The 24,359-nt window shown below is 47.8% G+C and overlaps 1 protein-coding gene across 3 annotated transcripts in view; it reads left to right on the plus strand.

Moving 5' to 3' along the window:
* The window catches only part of TNRC6A (trinucleotide repeat containing adaptor 6A), an 853,894-nt gene that overhangs the window by 401,731 nt on the left and 427,804 nt on the right, over positions 1-24,359 (plus strand). For all 3 annotated transcript variants that reach the window (XM_069647380.1, XM_069647382.1, XM_069647381.1), the window contains 2 exons: positions 3,232-3,410; positions 3,640-3,720. In XM_069647380.1, the coding sequence (XP_069503481.1) occupies positions 3,232-3,410; positions 3,640-3,720 (260 nt within the window). The remainder of the gene's footprint in view (positions 1-3,231; positions 3,411-3,639; positions 3,721-24,359) is intronic.

Here is a 24,359-nt window from a genome sequence, read left to right on the forward strand (position 1 = left end):
AAAATGTTTACAAAGATTTTGGCCACTCGGCTACTTGATAGGAAACCTGATTCATTATTCACAAGTGGGAATCGTGGGAGATGGGTATGGTTATAATAACATTAGGACCTTATTAAATATAATGGGATTACCTGACTCTAAAGCCGAAGAGATACTTCTCATTTTTGTAGATGCAGAGAAGGCCTTTGATTGTGTTAATTGGTCATTCTTGAACTATACCCTAATTCAAATGGAGTTCGGTCCTCCGTACTTAAAGGCCATAGGAACCTTGCAAAATGGAATCTCAGCCAAGTTATGGGTTAATGATGAGTTGTCACCAGCATTTCAGTTGTTTAGGGGAACCAGACAAGGTTGTCCACTTGCACCCCTTTTGTTTATTTTAGCTCTTGAGCCGTTATTAGCGATCATAAGACAGGAATTGGGCCTTCATGGTTGGAGGGTGAGAGAATGGGAAGTTAGTCTGAGCATATGCAGATGATTTGACTACTGTTAACCCAGAGGAAGGGGGAAAATCTCTTGAAACATGTTGGAGGAGGTGGGTTCATTGCCTGGTTATAGAGTTAATTGGGGGAAAAACAGTAGTTTTCCCTCTTAAAGTTATTCCTTCAAATAGGGCAATATTAGACGAACTGTCAATGGGCAGCCTCTCATGTGAAATATCTGGGGATTTATCTTGTGCCTGACACAAAGAGGATGGTGGATTTTAATATAGACAAACTGATTGAGATTTTGCGAAGGGATAGACTTAAATGGAATTGTCTGATTCTGAACCTTTGGGCAAAGGTAAATGCTATAAAAATAATGCTCCTACCTACGTTTTTTATTATATAGAATCACTCCATATGGTGTTCACTAAAAAAAGGGCTTAAACGCCTTTACAAAATATTTATGGACTTTTTATGGGGTGTAGGTTAGGTAAAAGACCAGAAATTCCCTGTTTTATCATGATTCAGCAAGTTAGAGGGTGGGTTTTGGGTGTCCAGTGTAGGAAAAATATCAGGATTTTTACTTAAAGGCCTCTTATTATTTTATGGAGGGGGAGATATCAAAACCTTTTTGCCTTACCATGGAAAGAGAGAAACTTAAAACCATTTCTATGGATAGTTTATATTCCTTTGGGAAGTTGCCAAATTCAAGAGTAAAAATTGAATCAGTAGCTGTAACAAGAACAGCTTTGGTAGAATGGATTCTGGGATGTGTACAGGATTTATTTATGTATGAAGGAGCATCTATTTGGCCTAATCCGGGTTTGCAAATTGATAACAAAATGTTAAATTGGAGAAGCTGGCCTAGCAGGGGTATTATAGAAATTGAGGATATATGGAAGGATGAGAAAATGGTTCCCATTTGTTGAGTTAGTGGAACAATATGGCCTGGGAAATGGGGAATTTGGACGGTATGAATCTTTAGCGCAATTACTGATGAGTCGACAGATGTTAGATGTACCGAAAACCCAAGGTATGGGAATTGTTCGATGCTCCATCTCGTATGGTATCGACTAAATTAATGGCAAATAAGAAATGCATGAAGGACATGTGGGAGAAGTTACGCCTAGCATGGGCATCGAAAATGGGGAGAGATTTGTCAGTGAATGAATGGGAAAGGGCATGGTGGGTAGCAGCAAACGCTAAGATGGAGCTGAAATTGCTGTATATTCCTCAACACGTTTTGGGTCGTATTTATTGGACACCAGAGAAGATGTATGCAATGGGTTTGTTGGATAGTGATCTTTGTTGGGGTTGTCGGCATATAAAGGGATCCTTATTAGACATGCTTAGGGATTGTAGCAGGGTGGTGGATTTTTGGAAAGGTATATTAGAGAGAATTGATGTAGAAAAAATCACATTTCCCTGAACTGTTATGGCAGTTCTTTTCTCTTTCAAGTGAGGGCAGATGTGAAAACGCTTTGATTGCAATTAAACAAATATGAAAGTGTGGAAGACTAGAAAAAAGCTGCATTTTGAGAATTGGTTGTTAGACATGCAAGTACTTTCACTTTTTTGAGAAATCTCAGTCAACCAGACTTGATCGAGAGGGTGACTACATGGAAAAATGGGGAAACTTTAATGATCTGTGTGGGTAAATGTAGGTTGGTTATTGTAATTACTGATACGGTTAGATGTTGATGGAAAGGGGGGATTATGTTTGTCTTGTTGTTTATGTGGTTTTATGTTGTCTTATTTACAGACTCTTAAGGGTGGGTATGACACGTGCTTGTGATAAGGTATTTTATTAATTGTGGGTTGGATAGATTAACTTAATATTTTATACTCACTTCTGTACTGATTGTAATGTTTACTGAATAATACTAAATAAAGAGAATAAAAACAATCTAACATGTGCAGGTAATATAAACAGAACTTTACTAAAGAGAACAGACTTCTCCTGCACGGGTAGGCATAGGGAGTGAGCAGTGCCCCCCAAAACAGAAGGGCTTAGCAAGGTGAGTGAAGCAAAAAGCCTTTGTTTGCCTCGAAATGTCAAGAAAGGTTCAGCACAATGGCAGAAATGAAGGTGTTCCGTTGATGTCTATGGAGGGAAAGCATTGAGAAAGAAAATTGTCCCCCAACAATGACGTGCACTAGGAGAGTAGTCACTGTATCAAATATGTATTACTGCGACATCATTCTCACAGATCTGCCCCTTTCCTGTCTCAAATATATTTAGACTACAGACTGGAGCTCTGTTTCAGAACTGTGAGAAACTGACTGCACAGCTGGATCTACCCCCATATGGATGTTCTTTTATTTTTAAATCTTTCTTTGCTGCTTTGTTGGAAGTAAGGCACGTTGAATGCAAGAGTGGTAAAGACAGCTGAGCATTTGCTTGATTCATCTCAGCTCAAAATGAAAGCTCCTTTAAATGTAATTTCAGAGGAGTTTATTCTGTAAGTGTACCCTTCATCTATTGTTCATATCTACATTCTAGAAATTCTTTGTCCTTTCACAAAAAGAAATTTGACTGAAGTCGGTATTGTGGACAATTAGAGCAAACTAAACCTATTGGAATTAATAGGTAAAACAATTATTAGTCTGTAAATTGTGTAAATACTCACATGTATTGATGCATGTATTCAGTGAGTTATACTTTTGTAGCACATTTGTTATTTTTCAAATTAAATGGTACACTAGTTCCAAAAATAAGATGTTGAGTAAGGTTTTTGTCCTTTTTATCACTTTCGCATTTAAAGTGATTTCTGATAATTGTTTGCCCTTTTCTTTACTGTTCTAGTGCCCAAATCTATGCAAGATGGTTGGTGTGGGGAGGAAATGCCTATAGCAGGTGGTCGTCATACAAGCTGGGAGGAAGAGGAGGATGTTGAGATTGGAATGTGGAACAGTCACACATCACAGGACTCAAACCAATCTCATCACGCTTGGCCTCCATACATGAAGAAAATCCCTCCAAAGGTAATGCTTTCATCAAATTAAGATTAATATGGAAATTAATATTCAATTATGTAAAATAGAAAACCAATTTAGAGGAACCGTGGTTAATTCCATCTCTTGAATGTTGCTTTTTGCCTCGTTTGCTCACTACAATGCCACAATTTCATGTGCCCTACGTACCCACAATTGTGAACTGCCCTATGTTGAGGGATCCTGTTTGATATTCATGTCCATTTTGATATCGTTACAGGGAGCTATGAAAAATGTAAATAAGCAAGAAGAGTCTTGGATGAATCCGTTCGTGAAGCAATTCAACAATCTGGGATTTTCCGTGAGTTAGATATTCAGACAAATTATTTATAAAATAAAACGGGGACCATTTCACACACAGCTGACTGTAAAAGCCAAACAAGGTTGTGTTTTAAGGTCTATTACTAAGTAGATTCTGTGCTTTTTGTCTGTGTTTATGATTTTGGAAATAGTTCCTAGATTTTCCACCTGCTGGTGTGAAAGATTTTCTTTCAACATTCCCCTGTTAGAGCTGTACAACCATCACCCTTTTGGTGGGGCAAAGGCACTCGATCAAAAAGAAAGCCAATCCTCCCTTAAAGTTAGGATGAGTGGTACAGCATTCAGGTTGAACTCTTAGGAAGGGGGTAGTAGACTAACACAAAGGTGCAATTAATCCCCACACTAATCCATAGAAAATTCACCACACTCTGATACAGAAAAATATAAATTTATGATTTTACACATTGAATACTCTGAAAATTACTTGCACACAGTATACCGAGAAACAGTATAATATTGTTAAATGGGTAAAGAAGCACAGACACCAATTGTGGCATTATCTATTTTTTCTTTCTTTTATTACCTTCTTAGTTCAATTTCCATCAGGGCTTCTGCCCAATGTCTCTTATGGCCTAGATTTCTGCCTTCATTCAGGAAGCTACACCCTCTTCTCTCTACTCATTCCTGGTTGGTGGCAGTAAAATAGCCTCTTACCCTTCCCCCTTTTTCGCTTGCAGTCAATATGCCCAGGTGTAGGCCTCCTGTTTTCCTCTGCTCCTCCGGCCTGCTCCTGCAACAGAAGAGTAGAATACCCCACTACCAACTTCTCTCTCTTAAATCCACCTCCCTTTACCTTCATTGGTCCCCCCTTTTTGACCTCCAGAGGTTTGTTGCGCCAAGGGGGGAGTGTCTGTGTGATGTTGGCCCCTCACCTGGGACTCGGTGTAGACATCTTTAAGCTTGACCACCTCCTGTGTCTGGAATTGTCAGGGACTGGGAATCTTGTGTTTCTGTGGTGGCCTAGATGGCACCTCCCGGCCAGAGGCCCGAATATCTACATGTCTGGTTTCCTTCCGTTTTAGTTGACCACAATTCAAGCCCAATGTGGGATTATCCCTCCTGAGGATCTGTCACATAATGGAATGGCAGTGAAACATGTTTAGAGGGGCAATACATTTTGTTTTTTGGATCACTATTAAAAATCAATCTTTTCAAAACAAACAAGGAGTCTTGCTTCAAATCTATACAAAAAACAGTGGATTGTGAATCTTGAGGCAGAAACAAACTAAAAATATTTTTTGCGCGCAAAAACAAAGGTTCAACCAACTGTCTAAAAATCTGATTCCTCTTCTGATCTGCCTCAGAACAAGAACCGAAATGCAGCAGCTTCACTAAAAATTTAAGTTCTACAAAAACGATACAACTTCAAAATACAGTTAAAATGTCAGTGTTCGCAAAATTGTTGATCCAAGGCTGACTCTATTTAGGACGAATATCTACATGTCTGGTTTCCTTCCAGACTGGCACCCCTGTCTCACGGAGCTCCTTTCGCCTCCGTCGTGGTGTTACTTTGCGGACGCGTAGTTTTCAGCAGCGCTATCTTGTGGAACAGCGATGCTCCCTTAAACTCTAATGCAGTGAGACGCTGCCGTGTTTGACCAAGCCATCTTTTGTGCTGCTAGTGTCACAGCCACAGTCCATGGACCTACATCGCCGGCTGTGTCGACAAGGTAAGCAATGAGTCTTCACTATGATAAAAACAGTAAATTACTTTGAGGCCACTCCTTACTGTTATAATTAAATGTGGGTCCACTATCTAAATCTAGGCACAAAACAAATGGTTGTCGGGGGAGGGCGTGGGAAGAGGCATTCCAACAAAAAGTTTTAAAAAACCTAGTGCCTCAACAACATATAGTAAATGCCTTGTCCAACAAGACAAACCACTCTTTTAATATTTTGTTGGTCACAATACCTAGTGGTAGGCACAACACATAAAAGCAAGGGGTGGAAAGAAAGGGGGGAGCCACACATTTTAGCATACAGGAACAAAAGTCACACAGTCACCTAGGGCCAATACCAACAATCCACAGTGATTCTGGCTCGTGAGGCATAGTATTGGGAAAATAGAAATGTGCACATCACTCTAAAAACAGTGCTAGAGGTAACTGAAAAATCCAGATGCATATTAAACAGTTAGCACTGCCTTTCATTCCAGGGATTACTTTTACTTTGGGCTGGTGGGTCCCACTCCAGAGAAGGACGAAAGTTCTTTTTGGCTCTGGATCATAGTTGGTCCAGGGTTCAAGTCCCTGGGTATCCAGATCCCTTAAACCACCCTACAAAAGAGCTGTACTCGCCTAGTTGTTACCCCCTACTGGAACTGTTTTTTCAGAGCTGACACCGGGAGTACTTACCTGTTGTCCTTGGGTTATTCTCAATGCCCTTCTGGGGTCCCCGTGGTCTTAAGATATCTGAAGGTGTGCTTCAAGTGTGTTTGGGCATTAGTTTGCATTGTGCCTGAATCCTACTGGTCTCCATTTTCTCCTATGGCTGCTGGGTCTCGAGCCTGGCCCTGGATTTCTTCAAGGGAGGGGGTCTTCTCTGATGCCCCAACAGGGGTGGGTTGCCACCATATTTGCACCTGTGGGATACAACTGGGGCTTACCTTGACATACACACAACCACAATCCACCTACTTTGTCCGATATGTCCTACAGAACTCTACACATTTAACTGATACTATTTCCAGGTAAGTACCTGTAAAAGTAACTTTAGACATTGACCTTTTTCTTGTGTCCGCCGAGGGTCCCTGGAGTTTTAGGTCCATAGTATGGATGTTTACCATGTGCCGTTGATGTTAAATGTACTTTTAAAATCTTCCATTCCACTCTTGTCAATGTGGAATATGTGGTTACATTTTATCGCTTCTAATACCTTGCGGGGACAGCAGGAGAAAATGCACCAAGGTCATTTTTGGTTAAACAATACAAATTGTACAATGTGAGGACCTTGTGCTGTAAAACATAGATACGGGAGACCTCAGTATCACGATTGTAGAGAGGAAAAAAATTCTATTTACTCTGCATTTTATCTCTGTATGGTTTTACTTTGCCTTTTTCCTAGTGCAATGTGGTGGTGCTATCCGTCTCAATTATTCTTGCCTTGTGGTGCCCGTTGGGCATGGCACTGAAGTTCTGTTTTTCTCTCTAGATAAACATCTATTCCGTGCATTTGGATCATTCCTGGTATTATGTGCTAAAGGGATAGCAATGTTCTGATTAATACTATGGCATTTTGGGTACTGATAGAGGTTATGCAAATGAAATGTTTTCTATTATCTCTACTCTTTAGAATATATGTATAGGGCCTATCACTGTGTAGTGGAGTCAGGTGTTCGCAGCAGAGGCGGAGTGGATATTGTGGTGGGTCAGAAGAAAGACAGACTATTATGCAACATGTTTCAGGGTGGTTTATTAAAATAAGACTTATAAGGCCTAACTTTCCCTATCATTATGGCTGGTCCCTACCTATCTTACAAAGGTGATAGTCAGTCATGGAAGCCCAAATAATGAAATCCGCTGTCCAAAACGACCATAGCTGATCAAACCGCTATATAAGCTAACTTCGGTTTAGATAACTTCCTTCTCCTTAGCATACATCCGGTATCAATCTAGCAATCGGTATAGGATCTTTAAATATCTTCTCGTTACTTCTTTGATTAGTCTCTGTAATTCTTCACTGGAGCTTGTGAATATCCTTCTTCCTTTAAACGTTATTTTATGGTTTCCTTACAACATTAGCCTCTTTGTGCTTTTCAATGTATCCTGAGATTTCCTCATGGTGTGGCTTGTCTACCCGTCTTAGAGTATTCATTTTCAACTCATTTGGGTCTATCCCACCTTTTATCTCTTGTACTGTTTGTGCTCTCTTGCAGGGGTTTATTAGTTTCCTAGTCGTATTCAGCTTTTCAGTGGTTTGCTTGTTTCTGTTCTCCAGCATGGGGTCTGACATGGATTTACATGCTGATGAATATTCCCTGTCAGGCTGGGAATCCTCGGTAAAAGAAAAAAGTTTCACTTTCACTTAAAACTGTATTTCTCCTCTAAACCAATCGCTGAGCTCTGGGTCGAACTGCCCCCAGCCGATGACTGCCCTCTCCCTAAGCCCATCCTCTGCGGCCATCTTTAGATTTTTACTGCACATTCAAGTGTTGGGAGACCTCAGGTTTTGCTCTGTGCTGATCTACACTTTTCACGCTTTTTCAGTAAAAAGTTGGATTTTTGTCAAACAGAGCCTGTGTGCTCTTTCTCTGTCGGCCGACAAGCGGGGACTTGTTTGTCAGTGAATGTCAATGCCCCTCAAGGGCAACAATTGTCAGAAGTTTCATCCAAGATTCCAGAAGGCCATCGGGCCTACTCTGCCCTCCGGACCATGTCAGAGGAGGGGGAGTGAAGCTCCCTTTTCAAGCTCTGCTCCTGCTGCAGAATGTGTTTGTAGAGGACAAACACCTCCAGTGCCTCTGCTGTCTTCATCCGGATCACAGGGAAGCGTTTTGTGAAATCTGCCTCTGGTTCTCCGAACAAACCATGAAGGATTGTCACAGTAGGCTGGCGGCGTGGCTCAGTGCCAAGGCCTCTGCCCCGTGGGACAAGCAGGGGCATGCCTCACCTAGAACCGGCCATTCCAAAGAGCGGGCTTCTATGTCCTTTGAGGGTGCTCCATCGTGGCGGCCCAAGACGAGGCCTAGCACCGCAAGTCCATTGCTGTCTGGGACCCCGCGCAAGCGGTCCTGCGATGGCACGCTTTTCCTCACCATCTGCCTCCATCTCCAGCCATCGCTCTAGCTCCTCCTCGAAGAGGAAATCTGCTAATTCGGCGAAGCTGCAGGAAGAGCCAGAGAAGACAAAGTCACAGGAGAAGGTGACCGACCAACCCTCGAAGGCCCAAGTGGCCCAGGTGAAGTATTCGACTATCGAATTGGTGGCGGCAGCATTCTCGAAAGGCCAAGGGAGCTGACCGACTCACGGTAGCCCCAGCTTTGCCCAGAGTATCCTTGCCCACGAGACGGGAGCCATCGGCCAAGACGGTGGAGAGGCCCCCGGAGAAGAGGATGCAATCCCTGAGCCCGAACCCGACCCCTCGGGATGCAGTAAAAAAGGGGGAGGCCTCAACCGTACTCCAGGGCACAGATCTTTCTTCCTCTGACGAGGAGAACCAAGCGTCCATACACACGATCCAGGAGGATATGGGGGACGAGGCCTACTGCGAAAACTCAGATGGGGACGACAACGGAGGGGACGGTGGACCTGCCGACGGCGCATGGCCCAGTAAGCCTACCGTCTGACACTTTCTAGGGATGTATTGCTGGACATCCTTTCGACCCTGCACACCCTGTTGTCGGAGATTCAAAAACAGATGCCAACGACACCGGACCGACCAATCTCCGGCAAAAACAGAGGAAGCGGCACCCTACGCATCAACCGCCACACACGTGCCCCCTGCCCCTGAGACACCGGGACAGACACAATGACATGGCCTTGATGGGTGGTTTGCCAAAGCCTTCGCCCCCGGACGAGGTGGGGTTGTTACATGCCCTGGTCGCCAGAGCGTCGGAACTCTTTCAATTGACACCAGAGGAGACCAGGAAGGAAGGTTTCCTATATCAATGACGCGAGGCCAAGAGGAAGACCATCTTGGCGGTGTCTCTCCTAGACTAAGCTTGGGAAGAAGGCCTGGCTTTAATGAAAAACTCAGCCACGGACCCGGCCAAGAGGGATGGGCTGGAGAAAAATAGCCAGAGTCTGCACCAAAGTGCCTACGTTCACAGCGTTCCCCGGACTCCGTGATCTCGGCGGCAGCGAGAAAGTAGTAGTCTAACCCCTTGTCTTCGTCCTCTGTCCCTCCGGATAACCAGGGGAAGAAGTTAGATGCCATGAGAAGAAAGATGATCTACTCGGCGACGTCAACAGTCCAGACGACCAACGCCCTTGCAATCCTGGCCAGATACAACAGGGAGATGTGGTATAAAATGGCCCCACAACTGCAGTTCCTACCTGACGACAAGCGGGTCGAGGCACTTTCCGTCCTCCAGGAGGGGGAGATGGCATCGCACCATGCCATCGCGGTGGCCCTGCATGTCGCAGACACGGGGTTCCTGTCAGGTTTCTTGATTGTCGCGAAGAGTATGAGACCTCCGTCCACAAGTATCGCAGAGAGAGAATATAAGAATACTCCCTATGCAATCATTGAGGCCAAAGGTGGTTGATCCTCGAAGCCCGGAACCACGCAGCGTTGATGAACCCAAGGCTGCTGCAAAGGAAAGCTTTGATTAGCACCAAATGAGCACAGTACAACCAGAGAGACTGAAATAAGCAGGTGCTTACCTAAACAGGAAAGGTGATGTGATGTATTCCCTGGGTCTGGTGTTGGTTCCGTGGAAGCGGCACGTGAGCTGGTTCCACGATGACAGAGGGGCTAGGAACAGTGGTCTGGGTGCAAAGCCTAGACTACCCGCCTGTAGCGAGTGCAGAAGAACCGGAGTCAATGACTTGAAAACTTGAAGTAGCAAAAATGAAACACCAAATCCAATAAGGGCAAAACAAGGCAGTCCGAGGTCAGGTGATCTATCGAGATCGAAGAGCCAAAGAGCATAACTAGAGCAAGTCTGTGAAGAAATCCGAGTCGTAGTTCCGTGAAAGCAAGTAAGTCCTGAGTGCCGTACAGAGTCCTCCAAAGTGAACAGCTTTGAAGCAAGGATTTGCGGGCAGTTCAAGGTTTAAATAGCGGCTGTCTGCGTGTCACATGACCCGCTAGAAAAATGGGCAAGCATGTCATGTGACCCGCGAGCGAGGCACATGATCGCGGGTTCCGCCTCACTTTCTGAGTGAAACGGCTTTCTGCAAGCACCATCCTGCAGACACCGTGGGAGGCGCCAAGAAAGAAACGGGACTCCAGCACTTGCGTGCCTGCATATGAATGCAGTGGCCCCGGGGGGTGAACCCGCTCACGTGACACCCTCCCACCATGAGTGACAGAACATGAGGCTGTGGGTAGTGTGCCTGTAGTGTGATTGCTGCATGACCTAGGTGCTTGTGCATGGTGTGGAGAGGGAAGTGAAGCGAGCGTGACAGTTCCGGCAGATGGGGAACAGTGTATGCCTCAGACTTCGTGGCTGGCTGAAGACCACTAACTACAGTCAGGAGGTCCAGATGAGGGTACTGGCCATGCTCTTCGACTGGGCAACCTCTTTGTGAAGGCTGTCGACGAGTCGTTGCAGGCCATTAAGACTGACACTCTTCAACACCGCCCATCCTTTTGTGCCTCCAGCGGGAAATCTGGCTGATCGTCGAAGGGTTTCAGTGGAGAGTCCTCTTCGTACTGCCAACCCTCTTGGTCCACGATCCACAAAGCTTAGAGGCCGTTCCAAGGCTTTCGGTTGCGGTGGCTGACGTCAGCGCTCCCAATGCGACATGTAGGCCCTGAAGCAAGATTGAACCGGCCAGGATGTCTGGGCCCCCAACCATGCACCCCGGTGGGAGGCCGGCTGGCGGGCTCAGTCTGCGAGTGGAGGAAGATCTCCACCGACCGATGGGTGCTGGTCAGTCTCGCCCTTGGACACTCTAGAGTTCCAGCAGAATTGTCCGCGGATACCTCAGGTGGGCCGGCAGGAAGTACGGGCTATGTTAAGAAAAGGGGCGATGAAACTGGTTCCAAAGCGAGTCTACTCCAGATACTTCTTGGTAAAGAAGACCGGGGGCTGGAGGACCATTCTAGACCTGAGTTATTTGTTGAGATGCTGCAAGTCCCGAAAATTCACAATGCTCATGTTGCAGCACATTCTCGGCCAACTGGAGGAAGACTTCTTGCCGTTGCTGGATCCGGAGGACGCATACTTCGACATTCACAAGAAGCATTGGAAGTTCCTCCACTTCGTAGTACAGGGGAGGCACTACCAATTTAAGGCCCTCCCCTTCGGACTGGAGTCGGCGCCCCGGGTGTTTACGAAGTGCCTGGCACAAGTGGCAGCCCATCTGCATCTACAGAGGATACATGTGTACACGTACCTCGACAACTGGCTCATCCGGGCCAAGTTAAGGGAAGTAGACAGCCACCCTGCTGTGTGAATAACAGCTAGGCTGGAATGAATGTGAGAAACCTGCATAAAAGGTGAGGCTTTTTGGCTTGGAAGGCAGTCGACCACTGGAAGAAGGAATCTGAAGAAGAACTTGAATAGACGCCCGCTGCAACTCCTGGACGATTGGTGTGCCTGGTGAAGCCCTGCTGCAGTGATGAAGCTCTGAATTCTCCTCGACTAGAGAAGACCTGCAAAGGACGATTTCTTCCCTTGGGTTAGTGGGACCAATCAACCCCCAAGAAAAGCTTATCTGGAAATCACCTCAGAGCTGGCTGTACTTTCATTGCTGCTGCAGGAGCCGAAGTGCCAGGGAGAGGAACACCAGAATAGAGTGAGTATCTTAAAGTTCGGACCGATCCTCGGGAAGAGCCTTCAGACTCCCTTGAAGCTGGACTGACCAAGCTGGAGCCAACTCGACAGGGTGCTGGACCGTAGATGCAAGGAAAGTCTACAATGGTATCCGATAGACCGCGGTGGTACTTTTTGCTAGAGACGTGAGGAGCTGAAACTGCGAAGTGCAGCTGAATTGAAGTTTGCCCATTGCTCCCGCTAACCCTTCCATTGCAGTGCAAGAGTCTCCAGACGTCTTCCCTCTTCTCCCCACGACTGAGGCCCAGGAACAACAGGATCTGCAGAGCTACACAGGAACAGAAGCCAACTGGAACCATGTCTTCGAACCAAAGGTAATGTGAAACTAAGGGGACTTAACTCTTGTTTGTGTAGCCTTACTTGTTCTCAGTTGAGACTTGTCTTGGTTGCTTGCGCAGAGTTGCTTGCAACTTTGCCCCTCACAAGCCTCCCAGCTTGTGGTCTTACATTGATTCTACTTTTTCTACAGACTTCTAAAACATTGTGCAAGACTTTTACTTGCAAGAAGTGCTTCAACTCACCTAGACTTTTGCTCAATTAACATTGGCTAGCCTGGCTCCCTTAAAAGACTCTTCGAGGGGATTGGGACCACCGACGTATTCCATATCTATGACAGTAATCACCAGAGCTGTGCTGCTTAGAAAACTTTCTGCGTCCTGCGTCGATGACGTTGAGACGCTGTCCTTGAGGGCCTCCGTCGAGCCGACATCACCGGATGTTATAAGTAGGACGCACGACGCCCGTAGCCTTAGTTCAGTTTTTTCCACGAACGTGTTCGCTTCAGAGATCTCGGCGTGCCTCGGTTCTTCTGAGTTCTGTTCTTTCGGTTCTTCGAACCTGTTCGTTGTGAAGATTTCCATGATGTCTTCGTCTTCCACCCAGCGGCCGGGTTTTAAGAAGTGTCAGGACTGTGCGTCCAAGATGTCATTGACGGATTCACACAATGCCTGCCTCTGGGGCCTCGGTGAGGACCATGACACGGATGACTGTGTAGACTGCCAGTCGCTTACATCGAAGGCCTTGCGGGAGCGTAAGAAGCTTTCTGTAGGTAAGGTGGCCAAGCCCCGGAAGTCGAGATCCACTGGGCTTTCGACTGACGATTTGAGGGGCGACTCTCTGCATTGTCGGCGTAAGTCCGGGGGTGGGTCTCAGTCCAGGAGTAGGTCCCGCTATTCCTCTGCCTCTTCAAGGCACTCACGGAAGCGGCGGCATTGGTCGCCTTCCTCGTCCGAGGACTCCGCCTGTCGGTGGGTGGCTTGTCCCAACAAGCATTCAAGTCCTGCGGAATGGAATTCATTCCGGCAGGAGATGTTGGTGATTTTTCAGTCGCAGGGCTCTGTTCCGTCCACGCCGTCGAAAGACGCCGGCCAGGACCGTGCTAGAGACACCACTCGCACGCCTTCGGGCTCGAGCGGTTGTCGCGATCACCGGGCACCTTCGAGGTCCCGGTCGGACTAGGATGGTCGCTCTAGACATGCCAGTTCCAGGTCCCGGTCCTCGACACCCTCGAGACTGTCGGAGCCTGTGAGGTCTTCGAAGAAGACATCAGCGCCGATGTCGTTGAGGGATTCTCTCGAGGCTCCGCCTCCGGAGAAGCCGTTGATGCCTTTGGCGCCCAGGCTGTCGAATGACACGCTCGGGGCTCTGCCCTCGAGGACTGTGTCAAAGCCATCAGCGCCATGCTCGATGTAGATGCCGATTCCCTCGAACCCCCTAGAAGGGCTCTGGCCAAGGCTAAAAATGTTTTTGTCCCTTTTTCTGTGCCCTCATTTGTTAGGCAGAAACCTGTGCAGTTCCCTTAGGGACCACTGCAAAAGACTTAAGACTACAGGTGTTTGGCAGTAAACCCACTTGGTAGCAGTCTGTACCACACAGATTCACTTGGTAGCTGTGGCTGAGCAGTCAGACTTCCCTCAAGAAGAGTTAGGCAGTATATAGAGTATACACAATAGGTACAGAGATACAGTAGCACAAGCAAACACTGACCAGAGCTTTGGTGTAAAAGTATATAATTATTTATTTAAATACACACTTGTAACTTACACTAGCATAAAGAGAAAAGTAAATTCAGCACACTGTCCCTATTATATATATACAACCCGAATTGCTTATTAGACAAGTCTTAGTGAGAAACACCACTTATTTTCAGACAGAGGTGAGCGCTTAACATAAGATGGCACTATAATAAGTTATTAAAAAGGGAGGGGAAAAGGCAGAGTTATGGGAGCACACAAATTTCAATACTTTTTTTAAAGAACCACAGTAAGGCAGAGTTCTACTGGAGAGCAAGGAAGTCAATTGCAAGGCCCACTCTTGGAGAGAGCAAGCAGAAGGGGGTCCAGGTTCACACAGTGGGGTTATGCCCAAAGAGTCTTGTAGATGGTTCGCACACAAAGAATGAAATTAAACTCAGGAAAAGTTAGCTAGGTTGTCCCAGGCCAGCCCAGGTTAGAAAGTCGAGGCTTTACTGTCACCCCGAACGATCTGTCACAAGGGAAGCCAGGTGGGACACAGTACCTTAAGTGTGAAGGAAGCTCCAGTGGGGCAGTTGTTCCTGGCAGCGGGTGCAAGTCGGTGTTTGGTCCAGAGGAAGGGGAGGTCTCGCCGTGGAGGAAAGATGAAGGTCGTTGCATTGCCAGGGAAGAAACCAGCCGTGGAGTTATTCGGTTAAAAGGTACTACCCTTCTCTTCGCAGTAGTGGTAAGCAGTGGTGTTCCGGTTGCCGGGGTGCTTGGCATGGGCAAGGCGGCCACGAGATGCTCCAGGAAGGTGAAAAGAAGGCGAAACTGGTTATCCCCACCAGTCAAAGGAAGAAGACTCTCCGGACTGGAGATCTCCTCTGTCGTCGGGAAAAGTGGTGAGACGGTTCAGCAGGTCTCCACCGGTGGTGTCGTGGTTGCCGGTCGGCTCAGCTTCTCCCTCCTCGGATTCTTAGGTCCTGTGGCGACTTCTGAAGTTCCAGTCCCCAAAGCCCTGCTTTTATGCAGCAAACCCCCATTCATTCAGCCTAGCTGTCAATCAAACATGCTAAGTGGTGAGCCGGCCGGCTCACCACTTGGGCCAATCACACAAGAGTGCGACTTGAGTTGCCAAGGCAACTCAGTCCAGGGTGCCTAAACCCCCTCCCACACCCGCTGTGGTACCCCAGACAGAGTCGCAGCACTTTTGGAGGCTTCTGTGGAGAAGCCCGCCAAAAAGTGGAACAAAGGGCTCGACTTGGGTTGGAGTCACACAAGAGAACACGAATGCCATTTTAGAATCGAGTTCTGGCAAAAAATACCAACCGGTGAATTAATATTAAATAAATAAACCAGCGGTATGTTCGAGGCTATAAGAATGAAATAATTAAAGTTGGTAGCCTCGAACAATGGGAAAATCCCATAGAGATATATTCGCGGTCGAATATAAAAAGTATTATCCACTGCCACCAGCCAAAACTCGATCAGGCGGGGCGGAGACATGCCCCCTCGAACAACAGACCCCGGGGCAATCAAATTGCCCCGACCAGTACATCCACAATATGATGGTTTGTAATGGTTTCTGTTCATAATTTGGGACTAGTAAAGCCAATGGTGACTTTACATGCCCTGGGAGACAGTAGTCAGTCCTAGGGTATGGAGTCTATGATTGGGGGTCGCTACGACACCCCTGGGTTACAGCACGGAAGGTGCTGTGTAACCCACAAAAAAAAAACACGAGACCCTAAGGAGTAAAAGACCCCATAGCCCAAAAAACACATGGAAAGACAAAGGAACACCTCAAATCATGTCTTAAGAGTGGGAGTAAAAGAGTCTCTCTCTTAGCAGGAGAAAAAAATAAACCCCAAAAATCCAGCAAAGCTTCTGGGGGACTCGCTAGGTTTGGGAAATTGGCCTTTACAGAGAATTCTCCCTAACATCATTCCAGCCTCTGGATTATATTTCTGAGGTGGATGAAGGGTCTGAGGAAGGTATGGTTCCTGAGGAGGTACCTGACAAGATTTTGTCTGGTCATAGCCAGATTGAAGACCTGCGGCAGTCGTTGCACGACGCCAGTAGGCTGGACACCTCTCTGGAGGTGGAGTTCTGTAGGCCTGAGCCTGGCACCCATGCCGAGTCCTCGTACCGGCGCCTTATGTCAAGGGTCACGGAATACTTGGGGTGGTCTGCACCACCAATGGATTTTCTGCTGGATGACCTGACGGATCTCCTCGACCAAGGTCCACCAACTGACCCAGTACTGCCATTCCATATGGCCTTGCAGAGAAGGGTGGCAGGAGCTTGGAAATCTCCGGAGAGTCTCCCGGCAGTGAGCAAGTCTTTGCTGCGAAAATACCAGCCAGCCAGTAGTGACCCCTGCACCCTACTCCGGAGAGTTGGGTGGTGCAGGTGGTTACGGCCCCCGCAAAGCAGGCGTCGTACCCTACCATCCCTCCTGATGGGGACGACGAGCGTTTTGATGGCTGGGCGAAGAAAGTGTTTTCTTCAGGGGGTATGGCTTTACAGGCAGCCAACTCTGTGTGTGCGCCTTGTCAGGTTTCATGCACACTCTGTGGAACTGTATTTCGTTAGCGGCTGAACATATTCCCGAAGGGGAGGAACGGGATGTTTTTTTTGCTATTGTGCAGGATGGCAAGGATGCCATGTGTGAGTCCGTTCAGTCGGGTCTGGTCACGGCAGATTGTGTCAGCGGTCCATGGCGGCAAGCACCGTAATATGCAGGTTTGCGTGGTTGCGGAAGTCGGGGTTTGCTCCGGATGTGCAAGCCCGGCTCCTCAACATGCCCTTTGATGGTGAACATCTTTTTGGCAGCAAGGCTGACGTGAGCCTTGAAAGTTTGCAGACCTCCAAAGCTGCAGCAAAGTCGTTGAGCGCTGCAGTTTGCCAACCTCCTCCTTTTCGTCCTAGGGGACAGCAATGGAGGGGAGGTTCCTTTCGATATTACTCATCCTTTGGTAAATCGAGAGGAGCTGCAAGTCAAAGGGGCCACCGTAGGAGTACCAGAGGTGGAAAACAGGGTACCCGAGGTGCCAAAGCCGCTCGGGCAGTTGCCTCTTTGCCCTCAGGCACTGCCGCAGCCGCTTCAGCTCAGTCATGAGGCCATGTCCCATGGTTCGCCGGTTGGGGGAAGGCTGGCGCACCATTTTATAGAGTGGCGTGCTATTACTTCAGTTGTGTGGGTTCTGGAGATCATAGCCCACGGCTACTGTCTTTCCGGCAGAGGCCTCACGACAATCCACCAGGGAATCTCTTTGACGAGTCCGGATCCGCTCCTTGCGCAGGAAATACAATCCCTGCTGGAGAAAGGCGCCATAGAACTGGTGCCTGTAGCGGAGAGGAACAAGGGATGGTATTCCCCTTGTTTGATTTCGAAGAAAGACAGAGGATTGAGACCCATCATGGACCTGCGCGGTTTGAAAAAGCTCCTCAGGAAGGACAAGTTCAAGATGGTTACTCTTTCTGAAGTCCTCCAGGCCCTTCAACTTAAGGACTGGTTGGTGTCTCTCGACCTCAAGAACGCTTACTTTCATGTGCCGATCCATCCCAAGCACAAGAAGTACCTGAGGTTCGCGGTTGGCTACTCGCACTTTTAGTTTTGGGTCCTGCTCTTCGGATTGACCTCTGCCCCGAGGGTCTTCACCAAGCTCATGGTGGTGGTGGCAGCGTATCTCAGGAAAGAGGGGGATTCATGTCTACCCCTACCTGGATGATTGGTTGATCAGGGCCCGCTCTTCCGAGCAAGTCCTGGATCATCTGTCCATCACCTGCCACTCCCTTCACAAGCTGTGCTTCTCCCTCAACTTAAAGAAGTCCCACTTGATGCCAACGCAGCGGCTCCAGTACATCGGAGCAGTGCTCGACACGTCCCTGGGGCAGTGTTTTCCTTCCCAGGTGAGGGCTCATCACATTCAGCAGATGGTGCACAGGTTTCAGCATGCCCAGTCTCACAGCGCTCTAGTTCTTGAGGTTGCTCGGCCTCATGTCATCCTGCATTCTTCTGGTGCCAGAGGCCAGTTGCGGGTGAGATCTCTGCAATGGGCTCTCAAGATGCAGTGGTAACAGTCCTCCGGCAGGATGTCGGACCCCGTTCAGGTACCGCCCTTGGTCGCCCAGGACCTCCTGTGGTGGGCCCTTGAAGGCAATCTGATGAGGAGATGACGATTGTGACGGACACATGCCAGCGGTCGTTGGTCTCCGTCGGAGTCCAGACTCCATATCAATCTGTTGGAGCTGAGGGCCGTCAGGCTTGCCCTGAAGGCTTTTCTGCCGACTGCGAGGGACGAATGCCCTGATTCTGATGGACAACACAGTGGCCATGCACTACCTCAACAAAAATGGGGGGGGGGGGCAGAGTCATTTCCTCTGTGCAGGGAGGCGATGCAGCTCTGGTTCTGGGCCATCCAGCAGGAAGTTTCGATCTCGGCAGTTCATCTGGCCGGAGACGAAAATGAGACTGGGGACGCTCTGAGCAGGCAAAGCGCGATCTCTCACAAGTGGGAGCTGGCTCAGGAGATTCTCCTGGAGATCTTCGCCCTTTGGGGGACCACTCAAGTGGATCTCTTCGCTTCCAGTGTCAACCGGAAGTGCGAAAGGTTCTGCTCGCGGGAATTTCCTCCAAGAGGAGCCTTAGGAAACGCGTTCGTGGTGGAGTGGCCCTTCCCACTGCTGTATGTGTTTCCTCCAGTCCCCGTCATCCCGCAAGTGCTACGGAGGTTACGGAGGTTTGGTTCCCAGATGATCCTCATTGCTCCATCATGGGCCGGGAGAACGTGGTACCTGGACCTTCTCGACTTGTCCATCTGCCCTCCACGTCGTCTTCCCTACCGAAACGATCTGCTCTCACAGGAGGGGGGTCGGGTTCTCCATCCAGATGTCAGATCCCTCAACCTTCACGCTTGGCTTCTGAAATGTTGAGGTATAAGGATTGGTACCTCACTGAAGACGTGATGGAGGCGTTTCTTTCGGCCAGCCGGCCTGCAACCAAGTCCCTGTACCGTTGCCGTTGGAGAAAGTTCTGTGACCTGTGCAGGGTTAAGAATGTGGATCCTTTTTCATGTGACATCCCTGTGGTTCTGTCTTTTTTGTTTTCGTTAGCCCACAAGGGCCTACAAGTGGGTACCATTAAAGGTTACCTGGCAGCGCTGTCCATATTTAAGCGCTAGTCTGAGCAGTGTTCTTATTTCAAAATTCCTTTAAATTTTCAAAGGGCTCGCTAATGTGTTTCCGCCGTCACCTTTCCAGGTGCCTGGTTGGGATTTGAACCTTGTTCTAAAATTCCTAATGGGTGCTCCATTTGAGCCTTTACATTCTTGTCCTTTGAGACTGTTAACCCTTAAAACTGTATTTTTAGTTGCGGTCACTTCTGCTCGAAGAGTGAGTGAGTTGCAGGCACTTTCAGTTAAACCACCCTTCACTGTGTTTCATAAGGACAGGGTTGTCCTTTGAGTTTGTCCTTCCTTTCTTCCGAAAGTGGTGTCGAAATTTCATTTAAGCCAGAAGGTTATTCTTCCAGCATTTTATCCTCCTCTGCATCCTGGTAAGGAAGAGAGGCTCCATAGGTTGGATCCTAGGAGAGCTTTAAGTTTCTACATTTCACGCATGTCCCGGGTCAGAGTGGACGATCAGCTCTTTATAGGTTACGCTGGAAGGTGTTTGGGACAAGCTGTTACTAAGCAGAATTTGTCTAGATGGATTATCTTGGCAATTTCTGAATGTTACCGCTTGGCGGGTAAGGACCCTCCGGTTGGCTTATGGGCACATTCCACCAGGGGTATGCCTGCCTCTACTGCCCTGCAGATGGGGTGTTCCTATTTCAAAACATCTGAAGCAGCCGCTTGTGCTTCGGTCCATACTTTCGTACGACACTATTCCCTAGATTCTATCCATGGGCGGGGTCTGGCCTTTGGCAAGGCGGTCCTTTACTCTGCAATTTGATTGGACATTCTAAATTTCTATTTTCTATATTTTTTCCCTCCTCCATACGTTGGTACTGCTTTGGGAGTCTGTCATAGATATGGAATACGTCGGAGGACCCAATCCCATCGAAAGAAAGTTACCAGGTAAGAGAGTAACTTGTTCTTCTTCCCTCTGATTTTGTGTTTTACCTTTCCTCCAGGAAAGTGTTAACTTACTTTGCATTGTGGGGTTCAAATAGTACTTACCTGCTTCAGAATAATTGTTTGGTCTTTGCTTTATTCTTAAACCCATTTCTTTGACACCAAACTCCGTATTGCTCTAAATGTACCAGTGATATATTCATGTCCACAGTGTCCTAGTTATTTGTCTCCTCAGGGTTTAGGAAGAATGTGCACCATCCCAAATGGGTACTTGCTGATTTAGAGAAACTAAGAGTGTGTATTTTTGTGTTACACATATATATTGGTCCCTTCTAAAGAAGGATTATTCAACTGACTGTTAAATAAATTAATAATTGTTTAATCAAGAAACCTTGTGTAAGAGTTTATTTGAATACTTGTTACTGTGAATCTCTATGTAAAAACTGTACTGCTCACATTGACCCCTCTTGAGATAAGCCTGGCTGCTCAACCACACAACCAACCTGTGTAGTACAGACTTATACCAAAGGTTGGGATACCTATTGCCAGGAGGACAAGGTTGGTGTAGTCTCCCAAAGGGTACTGCATACAATCTTGCCTAACAAGGGCAAAGTGGTGAGGGTCTTCACGGACAATACAACCACAATGTTCTCCATCGGGAAGCAGGGGGGCACCAGAGAGGCGCAGGACTTGAGGCACTGGGCTGTCGCCCAAGAGATGTTCCTCGTCCCTTTTCACTAGGCGAGAGTCGAGAACACCATCGCCGACTCCCTCAGCAGGGAGCTGCGCTTCTGCCACAAGTGGGAACTTCGACAGGATCAAGTCGACTGCCTCTTCCTTAAGTGGGGCAGGCCCCAGATTGATCTGTTTCCGACAGCGACGAATTCCAATTGCCAGAAATTCGCCAGCAGGTTCCACCAGCCGAGGGGCATGGGGGATGCGTTTTCGTTCCTGTGGGAAGGCCTGTTCTGTACGCGTTACCTCCGTTGCCTCTCCTGCTGCGAATCATCAATCAACTCAAACAGTGCCGATGCAAGATGATCCTTGTCGCCCCGGCGTGGTCGAGGCCGATTTGGTACTGTGATCTTGTCAGCCTGTCAACGTCACCCCCAGTCAAGCTGCCAGTAATCGCGGATCTGCTCACCAGAGCAGGCGGCGCACTCCTGCATCATGACCCAGGGTCACTGAACCTGGAATCTTGGCTCCTGCAGCCTTAGAGTTCGGTGGGTACGAGTTGACGGTGGACTGCAGGGTGGTCCTTTCCAGGACCATAGCAGCGTCTACTCTCAAGTGCTACATGCACAAGTGGAAACGTTTCGTAACGTGGTGGGGCATCTGGCGGCTCGCTCCCACTACACCATGTCTCCAGGACAGTCTTCTCTTTGGTCCTGCCGTCTCGTCAAGGAGTTCCTCAAAGGACTGTTTCGATTGTTCCCTCAAGTGGAGACGCCTGCCACTGCTTGGGAACTCAACGTGGTACTGATGAGGCTCATGGGGGGGGGGGGGCTTTGAGCCTATGCATCCGGCCCCTCTCAGTTTCCTCTATGGGAAACTGCTTTCCTTGCCTCCTTCACCTCTGCCAGGAGGGTAGGTGAAATCCGGGCCCTATCCTGCAAACAGCCTTATCTGACTTTTCATGACGCAAGGGTGGTGCGCACCCCTCCTTCATGCCAAAGGTTCAGTCGAAATTCCACCTCAACGAGCCTTTAGTGTTGCCTGTGTTCTTTATGAAACCTTTGTTGCCGGCTGAAAGGACTTTGCACTCGCTGGATGAGGCTCGTGCTCTGAAGTTCAACATGGCATGCACAAAGTTTCCGGAAGAAGTATCATCTATTTGTGTAATTTGGTCCTGTGAACCATGGGAAAGCCTTGCCAAAGTCTTCCATTTCCAGGTGGCTCTCTGGCTGTATCACACACTGTCACTGGTTGGCAAACTGACCGGTGCCCAGCCCTCCGAGAGCCCATTCCACCAGAACGATTGCTGCGACGACTGCGTTCCTGGCTGGTTTTGCCCTGCTGGACATCTGCAGGGCTGCTACGTGGAGGTCCATGCACAGCTTCACAAGATTCTACTGCTTTGGCAGGGATTCCAGGGAGGAGTCCATGGTCAGCCAAGCAGTGCTACGTGACCTGTTTGCTTCAAGGTGAGCCTGTTCCAGAGGTAAGAGTAATTGCATCTGTTGAGCCTTGCCACCTTCCGTGGTTTTGTAATGTTGTACTGCTATGTATTCTTTATTCATGAGCATGTGAATCCATTGCCAGACCCCATGCTGGAGAAGAAACCAGTTACTTACCTGTAATTATTATTCTCCAGCATGGGTCTGGCATGGATTCACATGCAAACCCTCCCGCCGTCCCCTCTGCGTCTCTTCTTGGTCATACTGCCACTTTACGTGCTTACCAAATCTGAAGATGGTTGCCAGGGGAGGGGCTTAGGGAGAAGGCAGTCATTGGCTGGGGGCAGACCCAGAGATCAGTAATTGGTTTAGAGGAGAAATACAGTTTGTAAGTGAAAGTGAAACTGGTTTTTCTTTTACCGAGGATTGCCGGTCTGACGACTGGGAATCTTCATGAGCATGTGAATCTATGCCAGACCCATGCTGGAGAACAATAGTTACAGGTAAGTAACTTGTTTCTTACCCCATTTTAAGTTTAATTTAGGCTTGTTTCCCTTCCCACAGGGAATTGTGATCGATTGGCTTTCTCTTCCTTGGTTCAGGCGCCCAATAGCTTGTACAACCTCATTCCTTTGATCTTACCGACCTTGAATGCTATTCCTGATCACTTGGACCCATCCATCATGGTAGATTTGTATAATAAAGTTATGCTCTCCTCCCTTGACATCATTGCACCTTTAAAGTTGAGAAAGAGCAAACCCCTCAAACATGTTAACACCTGGTTCTCCTCCCATCTTAAACTCCTCAGACAGGAGAAACGACGCTGCGAAAAAGTTTGGAGATCACACCCTAATGAAGGCAACAAGAAAAACTTGAACACACTAGCCACCCAGTACAAAAAAGAAATTGAGGCCAAACAAATGTCCTATAACTCCCGAATTTCACTTGCCAAATCTAATACCAAGGAGCTCTTTACTATTCTGAAAGAGGTAGAATCCCCTGTACAAACGCCTGACTCTTGCCTCAAAGATAAAAATTAGTGTGCAAGTATTCAAAATGCCTTCGCCAATAAAATCGCGTCCCTGCAAACTAAGATTAAAAATAAAAAAGACTCACTTCTCCCAACTATCAAAATGAATATCACCAGTTCAACAACGGAACTTCCGACCCAGCCACCCTCCACTACTCCCATTCCCCAGTTCAACTTCCACAAAGTCACTACCAAAGAGGTCGAAAAGGTTCTCCTCACACTCAAACCTTCAAACTGCAAGGGAGACTTGTGTCCTGCACAATTGATAAAGGATGCGGCGCAGGAACTTGCACCTTTCATCACCAAATTAACTCCTACGAACTACCGACCTATTACTACAGTACCATTCTTACTTAAAATCCTTGACAAAATAGCATATCAACAAATTCAGTATTACCCCGAACACTTTCACCTTCTAGGAGTCCGACAGTCCTGCTTCAGGCCACGGCACGGCACCGAAACTGCCCTCCTGGATCTCAAGACCCAGATAGACGAGCTGAGAGACAAGGGAAAGACTCCATTACTGCTACTTCTTGATCTCTCAGCCGCCTTTGACTTAGTTGACCACTAGATTCTCTGTAATCACCTACATTCAGCAGCCCACTTCTCTCGAGAGGCAACCGACTGGATCCAATCCTTTCTCAAAAACCGCACTATGAGAGTATTCTCCCCTTTAGCAGCTGCCGACCCTACACCTATTACCTGTGGCGTACCGCAAGGCTCCTGCGTCTCCCCCACCTTGTACAACATCTTTACAAAGCCCCTTTTTGACGATCTAGATGGTCTGGGTATCACCTACACTAATTATGCGGACGATACCCAGATCCTCATCCCGCTGACGGGGGACTACGACAAGGATTTGGCCTTTGTAAATAGAGTGTACCTCATCATTCAGGCATGGATGGCCACACACGGTCTATGCCTGAATGATGACAAAACAGAACTCCTCATTCTCGGCACCTCCTCGAACCTTACCAAACTAGGCCCAAATTAC

Source organism: Ambystoma mexicanum, chromosome 2q (genome assembly GCF_040938575.1).
Source record: "Ambystoma mexicanum isolate Mex_15411 chromosome 2q, UKY_AmexF1_1, whole genome shotgun sequence".
Taxonomy (NCBI): Eukaryota; Metazoa; Chordata; class Amphibia; order Caudata; family Ambystomatidae; genus Ambystoma; species Ambystoma mexicanum.